The sequence below is a fragment of the Prinia subflava genome, chromosome 3, assembly GCF_021018805.1.
Source record: "Prinia subflava isolate CZ2003 ecotype Zambia chromosome 3, Cam_Psub_1.2, whole genome shotgun sequence".
Classification (NCBI taxonomy): domain Eukaryota; kingdom Metazoa; phylum Chordata; class Aves; order Passeriformes; family Cisticolidae; genus Prinia; species Prinia subflava.
The window spans coordinates 38013520-38027385 of NC_086249.1; the positions used below are offsets into that span (position 1 = coordinate 38013520).

At 38.1% G+C, this 13866-nt stretch overlaps 2 protein-coding genes across 5 annotated transcripts in view; one reads left to right on the top strand and one right to left on the bottom strand.

The window, feature by feature from the left end:
* PAN3 (poly(A) specific ribonuclease subunit PAN3) overlaps positions 1 to 10047 on the top strand; it is a 79948-nt gene extending 69901 nt beyond the window's left edge. For 3 of the 4 annotated variants that reach the window (XM_063394730.1, XM_063394727.1, XM_063394726.1), the window contains 3 exons: positions 3218 to 3282; positions 3995 to 4133; positions 7105 to 10047. In XM_063394730.1, coding sequence (XP_063250800.1) covers positions 3218 to 3282; positions 3995 to 4133; positions 7105 to 7245 — 345 coding nt within the window. In that variant the 3' untranslated portion in view covers positions 7246 to 10047. The remainder of the gene's footprint in view (positions 1 to 3217; positions 3283 to 3994; positions 4134 to 7104) is intronic. The other variant, XM_063394728.1, reaches the window with a different exon arrangement.
* Positions 10048 to 11387: 1340 nt separating this feature from the next.
* The window catches only part of FLT1 (fms related receptor tyrosine kinase 1), a 108967-nt gene continuing 106488 nt past the window's right edge, over positions 11388 to 13866 (bottom strand). Inside the window, exon 30 of the mRNA XM_063394725.1 lies at positions 11388 to 13333. Coding sequence (XP_063250795.1) covers positions 13129 to 13333 — 205 coding nt within the window. The 3' untranslated portion in view covers positions 11388 to 13128. The remainder of the gene's footprint in view (positions 13334 to 13866) is intronic.

The window sequence follows — 13866 nt, forward strand, 5'->3', positions numbered from 1 at the left end:
GATGCCTAGTTTTAAGATGTCCTCAGCTGTGTTTTAACTGAGGTAGCATCTTCATTTCCAACCTTGTCTTGGGGAAATTATGTTTTTTACAACATGGTTAAAAATGGCATTCTGAGTAAAGAAGGTCATCTATGTCTTGTAGATGATGACATACATCCCGTAGATCATGTAATGTGTGCTAAAGGTTGTACAGCAGTGTATATGCAGTCCCTTAAATTTTTAGGTTTGGATTTTGGTGTCCCTTCTCTCATATGTTTTCCTTTCTGAATGAGTTCTAATTCACGGAGATACTGTGTTCAGCTTTCCTGAAGTGTGCGCTCTTGCTGTGGGGGTCTGTGGTGTTCAGTAAAGATATCAAGTGTGAGCTGTAAAGGAAGTATGTATTATGTATCAAGTCAAAGTGTATTTGTTCAGCAGGAAGGAGTGTCTGTTAGAAGCAACTGACAGCAGAATTTCTACCAGGACTGAGATGCATTACAGAATGCTTTCATGGCCCTGAAAATGTGTAGGATAGGGTATTACACAAGTATTTAATTGTTGCAGTGCACCCCTACACCCGAGCAGGTGTTCCCATATTAGCAAAAGAGTTTGGGCCTCACCCCATAACTTACAAGGAAGATGAGCCAGAAACTTCTGTGCTCTTCTCAGCACAATTGGCCCAGTGCTAGGACAAAAGCACCTGTTGGACCCTTGAGCTGTACCTCAAGGAATGTAGCTCTTTTCTACTGGGCAGTATGCCAAAAAACCCTCTTAGATGTTGCATACTTTAGAGAGAACGGAGATTCTCGGGACATTTTCGAGGTGTCTTAGCAGGTGTAAGGGGCCTCCCTGCACTGTGCAGGGCTTTTATTCTTTTGTTTTGTACAGTTTGTTATTTTTGCTTAAATTAAGACCTTTTTGTTTTTCAAAACACCTCCGATCATGCCATCTTGCTAATTTCTCTTAAGCCATTTCTGGGAGGTTGCTGGCAGCCCTTAGAGTGATGAACCTTTGTGGGCCTAATAACACGCTGGCCTCACACAGAAATTCATCGTTTCATCAAGTCCTGTGATTCCACTCCATTATAACCCCTCACTGAGAACTTTAAGAGACAGTAGGCAATCTGTTTGGGATTCTGATGACTCAGTTCTCTTGATTTCTCCAGTACGATCCCGTGGGAGAACAGTTTCCCCTCCTTGATGAAAGATGCTGAAATCTGTTGTCAGAAATCTGATGCCAGAAGCAAGGAGCAGTAGAAGAGCCAGGCTGGGTGCTCACTTTATTAGAATCAACTACTAATCCTTCTCCAGAGGTGTCCAAGATCATTTGTTGTTAAGGTGGCCTATGTACCTGCACAAAGCTGGGCACATGGACTCTTTCCCACAGCAAAGGTGGAGACTGCCCTGTAATCAACATTAACATTCCTGTATTTTTAGTCAGGTTGTTTAAGCAGTTGCTTATCGCTGGCAGGTGGGCAGATCTACTACAAATCCAAGTTGTCGCTTAGCCCCCAGTTTGACAATAGCTGTTTACCTGACAGTGATAAATATCACTTCTCAGTTAGCTGTCATGGTGTTTGTACTATGACATCCCCTCTATTAACATCAGAGCTACAGCATCCCTTAAGTCTAGCCTGGTACCCTCTGCTCATTTTTGTCCCAAAGCATATGCTTTGAAGGGAGCATTAGAAAAAAACTAGCGTGTGTGTTTGGTTTTTTTTTTTTCCTCTCATATTGTCCAAGCACGCAGTAATCGGTAGCTTAGGGATTTCTGATGCTGGGAGTGGTTTGTATGTAGTTACTATCTTCATAACACTCACTTTTCACAGAGCAGTAACCCTATTATGCTATTCCTTTCCTTCCTCACTTTTACATTCATCATATTGATGTAATAACAGTCAAAGCTTCAGTTTATCCAAGCCCTGTGGAGATAGGATATCTCCCTCCTTACAGGCTACTAAGCCTGCAGAGAGGCCACTTGGAGACTTAGCTCCCGTGTTTTTGCTCAGCTGTGTCACCATTGACTGGGAATCTGCAAGGCAGTGAACTTTACACAGATGTAATTTTGGCTGTTGAGTATTTGACCACATACCAAGAGTAAATGTGGAGGTTAGACCAAATAGTAGACCGTTGCTATCTGGACATGGTTGGTTTTCCATGTCAGTCTCTTTAAGTGTAGCTACTGCTGTGGTACAAGCTGTTCTCCAGTGTGTTTTTAGACTATTAATAGAAAGCTGCAACCCATAGGTTGTCCAAGGTCAGACTGTTATTACCTTGACCTACCTTTATTTACCCAGCTGTGCACAGTAATCTACTCCAGACTGAATTCATTTGAAATCAATATGATCATGCATGGAATTAGATGCATCTTAGCATGAATAATATTGTAGACCTGAGCCACTGGAGAATGTGAGTAATATCAGAGAGGATCTTTTCCTGACAACTTTGATTTACATTGTGAATTATTTTTTTTGTTTAGTGTAAGCTCGGATGTTACTATTTTTACTGCATCCTAAGTGATGTGGAAAAACATGCTAAATCAACTTTCAGTTGCATGGGTTCTAAGCATCTATAATTCTCATGTTCTGCCTCTGTGACCTCATTGTCATTGCTTTATTTCTGGACTCAGCATTCATACTCTTTTAAGAATTAGATTCTAACTGCTTTGAAAAAACTTGTTTCAAAATTATTTTTGCAATCAATTATCATTTGAGTATTAATTTGATGATATTGTTGCTAAATATTTGTTAATAATGGCCTGTAAAGCATTTCTGAAAAACAAAGCTGGTAGATGGTTTCTTTTCATCTTTACCTGAAATAAGGTGATGTACTGCATACTTCAGCATATCTTTGTAACTGTGTATGTGTATAAATATAAAAACCCATGTTCTTCTTGTTTAACTTGCTGTATTTTAGCATGCCTGTGAGTATAGGCTGGCAAGAGATTAGACTTATATTTCCACAAAGAAATAGATTGTCTGGTCCAGTTCCTGCTGGGATGGAGAGGTATCATTAGTTGCTGAATCTTCACATTATAATTGAAGTGCTAAAATCAGCCTTGGACTACTGATACATAATACAATGCATTTGATCTCTGTCTGAAAAAGTTATACCCTCTTATTCGAATCAGTAAGTCTTTGTAATTAATAGTGCTTCATTGGCATTATCATGTATCTTTTGCAAGTAAATGTCTTAATTTTGTTTCAGAGACCCTTAATAACCTTTTTCTTGTTTTCTAGGAGGTGCAAAACGGAAGGTTGTTTAGGCTTCTAGCAAAATTGGGAACAATCAATGAGAGGCCAGAGTAAGAAATACTTGTTTTTGTGGTTTAGAGTATGTAAAACCTAGTTTGCAATGCACTTCCTTCCTTCATAAATTTAAGCTAAATCTTTTCCCCCCTATTTGGCCTGCAGAGAAATGAGTATTTAAAAAGCCTTGAGAAAAATTAGATCAGCAGCTTTGACCAAAACTATAAGTAGGCAGGAGAAAGACACCAAAGCTGCTTCATTGTATTTAGTATGGTTTCTCTTAACAGTCTTTTGTGAGTGGCAGTAGTTTTGGAGGAAATCCACAGCTTGCTTTAACTGAAGCAAACGATGTAGACATTGGTTTTAAGCTAGTGAGTTTTCACCTTGTTTTTTTATTGACTAACTACATCAAAATGAAATGTTCGTTGTCTGTTTTCCATCCTTTTGCATAAACTTAGTTATGTTCATAGTACAGGTTTCTACATGTGTTTTACGTGGTAAACTTGTTGCAGATAATTTTTGCTTTCTTCCATTATTTTTCTGTGGATCTGGGAAAGCATTTGCTTTAGGTGCTCAGGCAGCTGAGAAAGTTTTTGTGTACATTATCATCTGTTTGTGGTGGGGGGGACTAATTTAATTGCAATTTATAGCAGGTAGATTAGCTGTGCAATAAGATTTCTCAACTGAGACTGAGGTGTCATTTATATCTGTGGGGTTTGATTTTTCTTAACTTACTGAGCTTTAATATGAGCCTTTGTTTTGCATTAGGTTTCAGAAGGACCCAACGTGGTCAGAAACTGGAGACAGGTATTTACTAAAGCTCTTTCGGGATCACCTTTTCCATCAGGTGACAGAAGCGGGTACTCCTTGGATTGACCTCAGTCACATTATCTCATGTCTTAACAAGGTACACTGTACTTTGGTTAGCTTTTAAACATTTTTTTGGGTTAGCTTTCTTTAATAGACTATTCCACTGCAAAGCAAGTTGGCATTAGAAGGTTAATGCCGTTGGTTCAGCTGGTGGTTGTTTTCCCCATTTTGGGGAAAAACCATGTATTCACTAAGCTAATACTCCAACATCGATGGATATTTTATATAAAATTAGTATATGAATATTAAAAATTTGTTAATATAGCGTGAGATACAGTATTAACTTTTCATCCTAAAGTGCATTGATTACTGTGGATAAGCAATGCTGGTCCCTTTATGCTACTCTGGTCTTTCAACACAGCATAAAGGATCCATACTACTCCTTTAACTGGGGGAGGTTTCTGCTGATAGGGATCACAACGGATGGTCATAAGGCAGAATTCATTCCTAAACTGTGCTGACTCGAGTAGGAGACGGGGGGAAACTGCAAGAGAAATTTATGCAAAATCCTTGCCATCTAGGGCAGTGCTGGAAAATTTCTGTGACTTAAAATATGAAATCCACTTCTCTAATAACTTCCCTAGCCTCTCTAGCCCTTTGTTTTCCAAGGTTGACTTAACAAAGCTATTTGCAGTTTTCTAAGAACTGCAGTACTAGCAGAATTTTATCTGAGCACTCTCACGATTAATAGCAGGAGGTGTGTGAGAGACCACAAGATCTTCAGTAGATGAACTTGTCTTGATCCGTAAGTTAAAAAGTATGTGAGCTGATTATTTTTTTTATTGGTAGATCAGCTTTCAACTTATTTTACTTTGTTTTGCTAAACTTCAATAATTCATGTGAGACTGCAACCTTTTTGTTGTTGTTTTTGTAGTTGCGTGGTAATTTCACTTGCTCTGTAGAGAATGATGATGCAGACACTGACAATACACAGTTTTAGTGCCCGATATTTTCTTTTCTAGGACTAGAATAGCCAACTTTATCCTCCAAAAAAAGTGCGATACGTTCAGATCCTTTGACATGTAATAACTGTGCAGTTAAATCTTCTAAAATTGTCAGGGTTTCTAACCTCCTATTAGACCACTGCTGTGCATTTTTTAACCTCCTTTTTATCTTTCTGGTTGGTGTCTGTAATCACTTTAAAAAGGACATTAAAGGGATTGAGGCTAAATCAAAAAGAAAGCATGTTGACATTCAAGTAGGCATTGAAATGCCATCATGATTTGAAAGCAGTGACTCATACAGTACTGTAGCAAGAGGGGACAGTCCTGAATTCATAGGTCAGGTAAGAGACAATGTCAAAGAATGCCTTGTTCTATAAATGTTCATGGCTTACCTTTTTAAACAGAAACTCTTCTCTTCTGTGGTTGTGGGCTCAGCACACAAAAAATATCTAAGGTTTACAGAACTCTGCTTTGGAAATACACTCTAAAAAGCACTTCAGAAACTACAGAAGTACTAGTAGAAGTTATATGGACTTGACTGGTGCTTGCCAAAAGCATTCCTTTTGAATGAAAGCTATTCTGTTGTTTAAAAAACCAAAAACCAACAAACCTTCCTTTTCAATGAAGTGTTTTGAGCATCTTTTCAGCTGAGAATAGAGATTTATGTCTCCACAGGAGGTGAGAAAGAAAGCCATAAATATTGATGTTTGTAGTTGTCAGGTTTTCTTATTCAGATCTGCCATGTCCTACATTAATTAAGGTCATTCACTGATTTGTTGTATGATGCTGATGGGGATGAGTAGTGGACAATATTTCACAAACACCTTAATAGTGTTAATATTTTGTAATGGATCTTGGAAGACACTGGTGGTTTTATCCTACTCTACAAAAATTAAAAACTAATTGGCTTGCTTTTGTCCTTCTGAAACTAATCACAAAGCAGCAGCTTTAAAATGTGGAGGTTCCAGCTTTTAAGTTACGCTCAAAACATTACTTTAGAAGAGGAATGCAAGACATTTCTAGCTTGCTGTGTTGCTTCAGACAGCAGATAGTGGAACATCTCTATGACAAATTTCATTGTTTTTCTACTCAGTACAACATTATAATACATATATTTAAACCTGCTGAGGCTGTATTTCCAAAGAATGGATTGATAGTGTTATATCTCACTTGTCTCTGCCCCACCTTTTATATTGGAATAAGAAAGACTGTGGTGGAACTATCAACGTATTCACTAGAACAAAACTACAAAAGTTCTGCATAATAAGAGTCTGACAGTTCTCTGTTGATGAGCATTTCTTGCAAAGTGAGAAGAACATAAGAAACTGATGTAATGGGCTTCAGCATGTAAAGGAGGATATTCCTCTGTTAGAAATTAGGTTCTAATGGTATATGAAAAATAAAGTATGTATTGAATTTGAGAAGTCAGAACAAACCATGAAAAGAAATGTGGAACAAATGTTGATCTTCAACCCCAAATTATCTATTTGGTTATGAATTATACTAAAGTAATTTTTTCTTTCTAAGGGATGAAGTGTACCATACAGCTTAGGAGCTATAGGAAATAGTTTGTTTCCAGTACTGCTAAAAATGTGAGGTTTGGGTTTCTACCAGTTTTCAGGCTACCTGGGGCTGATCCATCCATTATCTCATTTCTGAGTGGACAAGAAGTAAATTACCTACCCTTTGTTTAGGCTTGTGGATAGTATGTGCAAATGTAATGTCGAATTCTGTTTTGTTCTTCAGGAAGTACATGAAAGTTTTGCTTTCTACACAGGGAAGTATAGCATTGCAGGATTATTAGCTTTGTGGAAAGGGAAGGAAACAATGGTAATCTAGTCCCAAGGTCTGGAATGTCCGTCAGGTTAAGACCAAAATGTCTCGATTTTTTGGCGAGGAAGTTGTTGTGGTGCGATTCAGATCCTTCCTTTGTGTCCTGTTAGCAGATTTGAACTGCACCATAACAATGTAGTTGCCAAGAAATTGATTGCTTTTGTTGTTGGGGAAATGTTTTGCCATTTCTTTCACACTTCTTTTATTTTATCTTTTGCATTCTTGTTACAGTTAGATGCTGGTGTGCCAGAAAAAATAAGCCTCATTTCCAGAGATGAGAAGAGTGTACTTGTGGTAACTTACAGCGATTTAAAACGCTGCTTTGAAAATACTTTTCAAGAACTGATTGCAGCCGCAAATGGTCAGTTGTAGTATTTGCTGAAAGCATGCAGGACATTGCTGAGGAACTTAACCTATAGCAAATTGCACTACAGCTGAATTGTTGTTGTCATCTCATTTCACATTTGGGAAACAAACAGGAGATGAGCAAAGCTGCTTGCACTTCAGTCAGGTACACTGTTACTTGAAGGGAAGAATGTTTCACTTATCCTAGAGCTAAGGCTGCCATTGGAGGCTTTATCTGTGAAGAATTTATTTTAGATTAAGGAACACATCAGGTGCATGATGTTCCTACTTTTATTTTTTCCACTTGTATATGCACTAATTTTAATTTTTTTAAGACTTTTCTGATCTCTGAAGTTTTGCCACATTGTATACTTAAGGGAAACTCTTTGCAAGGACATTTCTGGGATACATTTTTGTCACTGAGGATATAGCAAAATTTATTCATTTTTGATATTATTTGCACCCAGAATAGCATAAAGGACCAGGTAAATAATTTAATAGAAATTGTGTTCTATTAATGACCGTTTAGTTCGTAACCTCTGTAAAAGTGTGTTGTATGCAAGCTCTGTATGCCACCCACTGTTAGCTCAAAGAAATGTGAGAAGAAACAACTTTTTAAAACCAGTCAAGTGAAGTATTGATGAATTGACTAAAAAGGAAAGAAAGTCCCCTGTCATTCGATTTTAAACTTTGTCTAAGCGAAGTGACGAAAACAGCGTAATGGGAAACATCTTTAATTTAAAGAGCATATCAAACTTGCTCTAAACACAACCAACGCCTTTTAAAAACTGTTTGTACATTTTCCTGGTAGTCAGAAGCATTTACATTTATGCAATTTTTTTAATAGATTTTTTTTTAAAGAAATTGTTTAAATGCCTGAAGTTTCAGGAGTGTATTACTTTAGGTTATTTACAGTATAATTTTTGTATAAAGTTCTGTTCTTTGAACCACAGCTTTATTATGGTACGCTACACTGGATACAGATACAAAGACACTGTTAAAAGAAGATTAACTAAACACAGCAGTTGTCTGGCATCAAGAGCTTTTCAAGTTTTACGGCCTGAATCTGGAGGGATAATGATCTGCTGTGCCTTTGCAGTCACTGCTTAGCCCAAAGTATTATTACTTTTGCTAATACTCAACACATGAATAATCCTGAAGTAATTCAATCTCAAAAGTCTGGAATTTTGCTCCTCAATTACCTTTCTAATTTTTGGACATGCAATTGTCTCCAAACTTGGGTATTCATGGGATTTCTAGTTAAACACCTACACTTTGATACTGAAGACTGCCAAATATGTAGGAATTTCCTTTCTTAAAGCAGTAGTGAAGACTGTATCTATCCTTTCCCAGCACTGAATGTTTTAATAGCACTGGGTGCTCACCATGAAGAAAATGTGGAAACTCAAAAGGTCAGGACAGACTCTAAGCACTTGCAACTGATGTTACTGACATCAATTTTAATAATTCTCAATATTTGTAGTTTTCAGAGAAGTTTTTAATATTTCTCTGTCCACTTTTATAAGCTTTAAAATGATTCTCCGCCTTGAGACTTGCATCAAGAAAAAAGCAACTCTCTTCACATCGAAAGCTTTGAAGACTAGGGACATGCTTTACACATTTTAGAAAATGTGGTTGAATCCACATTAGATAGCATCAGTTGTTGAGTTTAAAAATCAATTATTGTTGCAATTTTAAAAGGAACATAATGTTTAATATTCAAACGATAACAGTTGCCAGAATGTTCTTTTTAATATAAAAGGAACAGGAACTTAGAAAAGTGAACAGGCAGAACAGTCTTTTATCATTAGCTCATGTATTTGAGGAAGAGCAGCTGTCTTTTCTATGTTTTTTGACAAATCATATTGTAATTCTTTTGTACAAAAAAAAAAAAGTACTTGTATTCTAGAAGAAATGTGGAATGCTTAATTTATAAGCGGGCTGAGGTTTTTTCCAGTATTGTTTTCTTTGAAAATGAAAGGGGATCATCTGTTCAGTTGTGGGGTTTGGGAACCTTTGAAAATTTAATTTGTGGACCAATATTTTGTGGAAGTGTAAGGCAGGGGTAAAATAGGGCTTGAATTCTCATCCTTTTTAGACCAGCACACCCTGCAAGACATGTCTAAATTGCAAACCTGTGTGTATTTGCATAATGTCAGTTTGCTTCAGCCCCTAGTAACCTCAGGACTTGGTTTAAAAATAAAAAGGTAGACAGCTAATAAGTTTTCATACATAATGTCAGCCAGAAAATATTTGGTGTCAGGTAATACATAAAATTAAAAAGAAGTTAAGCTTTGTTTTCTATTTATTTTATTTGGTCTGTATTTGGGAATGATTTGAACAGTCCGAAGTTCAGCTTGGGTGTTTTTTGGGGGAGAGCCCTTCTAGGCCGTTTTAATTCCATTTAGAAGGTTGTCCTAAAGTTGTCGTTTGATCCATTCATAGGAAGAACTGTGTATCTGTATTTAAAAGAAGAGTCACCAGGATGTGCCCTCCCAGATGGGAAATTTATTTCTGACCTTCCTATTTTTTACAGCTAAAAGCACAGAAGGGACAACCTTTGAAATCATCTGATGTTGGTCATTTTAATTTTTGTACCTGTTTTAAATTTTGTTGCTGTATTTACTATATTGTAAATATTTTGTTGGGGGTACCTATGTATTTTTGATTTGCCCTTGTTTCAGTAATTCAGGTGTCAACTGCTTCCCCTAAAAAGCACCAGTATGTTAAGTTCTAATGTCATGATCCCAGTATGTGTTACTCATCTTTAATCCTGTTTTCATTGTTCATGTGTACAGCAGTATTTTTAATAAAGAATACCAGAAGTAACATGGCCTTACTTTGATAATGTGAAGTTCTGAAGTTGGATCCAGGGCTTTTCAACTTTGATGCCGGAATTTTATTTTGTTTTGTCTCATACTTTTGTATTCGTTCTGTCTGCAATTTGGAGTTTAAACAAACAGGAGTCATAAATTGTGTTTAGTACTTGCCACTTAGAGTGTATCAGGTTTCCTAAAACTGAGAGATAGAACTGTATTAATGCATATTTTTGTAACTCCTAAGTCAAATCCCATCTGCTTCAGTTTGATCAGGTCTGCTTTACTCAGTAAGCCCTACTTTTGAAAACTCTGCTTGAGTACCCTTACTTCCATGGGTTTTGAGCTTTTTTTGCTCAGTAACAAAATGTATTAATTTCTCTGAGAATTTACACATGGAGTCACAAAAACTTCATTTCACAGAATTCTTTTTCTCTGTTTTGACCCAGCAAAGGTTAGATGATTTGCTGGTGGGATAAAATCTTCTATATCCATCCAATGCTGACCATGCTTATGGAGGGTGTAATTTTGTGTAATGTATTGTGATTGTTAATAGTCCCTGCACATATTGAACATGGAGTCATTATCACTGAAATTGCAGTGGTTTAGGAGCGTTATTATATAAGCTGCAGTAAGTTTGATTGATGCACATATCCAGTCTCCAATTTCCTCCTCAGTAATGCACAGCAACAGCTGCACAACTCCTGCTGCAGTGGATGATCCCATTGTGTTCTGCTTTCCCGGAGAAAGTTTCATCTCCACTTGCTTCCAGCCCTTGGAGAGCCCCTCAGATGATCAAATGCTGTTTAGCAGAGAGCTCTTGATTGAACATCTCTGTGGAGGCAGCATCCCCAGCTTCAGATGGATGGGATGGGGATGTGGGGGTTTTCTGAAGAAGAGAGTCTCTACCCAGCCTGCTGTCACGGTAGCTTCAGAACAGGCTTCGTTGGGGACAACTTAGCTCTGTTTGCTGTCCTTTTGTCTGGTGTGCATCTTCTAGCTGCTGAAGGAACCAGGAATGGTGGGTGGTTGGGTGGATGTTTGTCCATGTGCTGCTTTGTCTTCCCTCACCATGAAACCTTGCCTTTCCCAGAGGCTGAGTTTAATTTTTATCTCTAGACAGCAGTAAGCACTTCCTAAATATGAACCATGGGAATGTCACCCACACAGGGAGCAGTGACAAGTGTCTGTCACTGTAGCCACTTTGCTATGTGAGAAGTGTGCCTTCTGTGCGATTATTCCCTATTCTCCTTTGCTCACAAAATCAGCCTGTGGCGTGGATGTGTGCCAGATGTTTGTGCTGCCCAGTGCTGATGTGTGTGCCACAGCAGTCTTTGACATTGGCAGAACTGATTTTTTTTTTCAAAAGCAAACTTTATTATATGAATTTAGTAGTCAAATACATTATATGAGGACAGAAAATGCAAGACAAAATAGGAGCTACTCACATCTGAAGACATTTAGGGGTTCATAAAAAAGTAATCTTTGTAGTCCAGTTTTCTTAAATATTTATGCACAAAAGCATATTTATATATTTACACTGTGCAAACATGTCCTTTGAGATGCATCATCCTGTAACTATTCCTGCTCAATTCTAGTAACAAAACAGTTCTGAAACTTTTGTTTTGATCAAGGTCAAATATACTTTACCAACAAGTGACAGTGCAATAGATACTTAAAACCGATGATCTCATGTGCAGAGATATGTAGCTCAGAAGTAGTAGTATATATTTCTTTTGCTTGAATATCAAAGATAGTTTTTATTTGGAAATACGCAAAAGGTCATTTGCTTTAAACTCTGTTAGTGGGTTACATTCACAGCTCTTTAGCTGAATTCTGAGAGATTGAGAGATCATAGAACATGTAGCATTTGAGTTAATGCATATTTTAGTGTATCACGAGAAGCTGAGATTGGGCTGTAATTGATTTGGCAGATATCAGTGCTACTGTGTTAAATGTCCAGCTCTCATTTTAATTCTGCATTCAAAGATGAAAGGGAATGGGTGCATCCTAGTGCTTCTCCAGTAAAGAACACTCAAGACCTTTCTGAGATGCTATACAAAAGTCTGTTTCAAATGAATTATACATTTTTATTCCTGTACATACTCGTAACATGGAAATTTAGGTGTCTTCGTAGGACAGCTGCCCTAACTTTACAGATTGTCTTGTAATTTCTAACTAATCTCTTCAAACTCTCTAGTGATCAGTTAAAGTATGTGCAGTCTAGTAATCATCCTGTCTTTGCAGATGGATTCCCATAAATAAAATATAATCAGTGCAGTGTTAGAAGGTCTGTGAGGTCTTGTGGGCAGAGCTTGGCTTTAACCTATCTGCCTTATGGTTTGGTTCCAGTGTGTGCATGTTGGCTTATTGACAAAGTGCAAAACTTCAATATTTACTTGATTTCAGCAGGATTGTCCCAACTGAATTGATATATATTCCCTGTTGTTACAGCCCTGGATCTGGTCTTAGTTCTCCTCTATCCTTGCCAATTGTGTTTAGCAATACATTTTAATTTCTTGCCTTGTAAGGCTCCCTGCTGCATCTGCCATCTGGAGCAGTAAGATCCATATAATGCCCCATCCTCAATTAGCTTATTCAGCTTCCCCAGAGCATCAGCCTTCCCACAAGTTTCTCAAAGTAGTTACCATTAAAAATATAGTTTCTAGTCTGTTTCTAGCTTCTGTCTTCTTGAAGGCTCCTTTATTTTCCAGCACAACACATACCCCACCAATAAGATGCAAATACCTGTGCCTGGTGCAGATTCCCAGCTGCCTCTCCCAATTAGGACAGAAGTGACCCAAGTCTGAGCAGAGGCTGTAATAATGGCCTTCCAGGTTTTCCTGGATGCAGAAGCACTCAGCATTTTTAGCAGAAGCTATTGGTGTTGAGCATTTGGGAAAGTCAAGGTTTAAGCAATAATATTTTGCTGTATTTTGAATACTTGTGCTGCAGTCTGTAGAAAAGCAGATCACTGGGATTAAGCCAATGACAACTTTTTAAAGTTTTACGATAATTAAAATAATTTGGGTCAGAGGTTTTAAACTGACAGTTTCTTAAGAACCTGCATCTTTAGGTCTTGGCCTATAAGTACTTAAACTGGTGGCTGAGAATAATGGACAACAGAACTGTAGTCAGGAGGAGGAGGACGGCTGGCAATCATTTTCTCCAGCATCACATAACCACAGGTGTGTCTTCGCTTGGAGTCACTGAGCTGGTCACAGCTGAAACTGCAGAAGCTTCTCGGCTTGGTTATTCCCGAAAGTACTGACTCCTTGCTCCTGCTGGCACCTTTAGCACTGTAATAGAGCAGTGTCACTGTGAGCTTTTTTAACATGTGAAAGTTTTTGTTTTAGTGACTTGGGCAAAGCCAGGTCACAGGAGCAGCTTTGTTTATTCTCACATGGTGGGAAGTGCATTGATGCAGATGGACTTGCTCAATGGGAGTGCAGAACAGGGGAATGAAGGAGCCCTCCTGTGAGTCCCCTTTGGAACAGAGGCCCTGTTTGTAAACATCCACTGTTAAAGGTGTTTGTGTTCATTGTATCAGTCCTGCTGCTTGTGGGGAGCACTTGACTGCTCAGCCTAAGCTCTAGTTGCTCATTTGTGATGGGTACTGGGGAGTGAAACTTTACTGCAGCGTGAAGCAGTGGGCAATGTCTGGCAGTTCTGTCTGGTGCTCACATATACTCACATCTAAATGTTTCTTCCTAAGGGGGCAGAGGCTTTTGAGCAGGAGTGAAGTGATGAAAGATCTCAAGCCTTGAAGGTCTACTTGAAAAGTTTTCTGCTTGAAGAGTAGAAAACTACAGGTGTAGATGTTCCCAAAGCC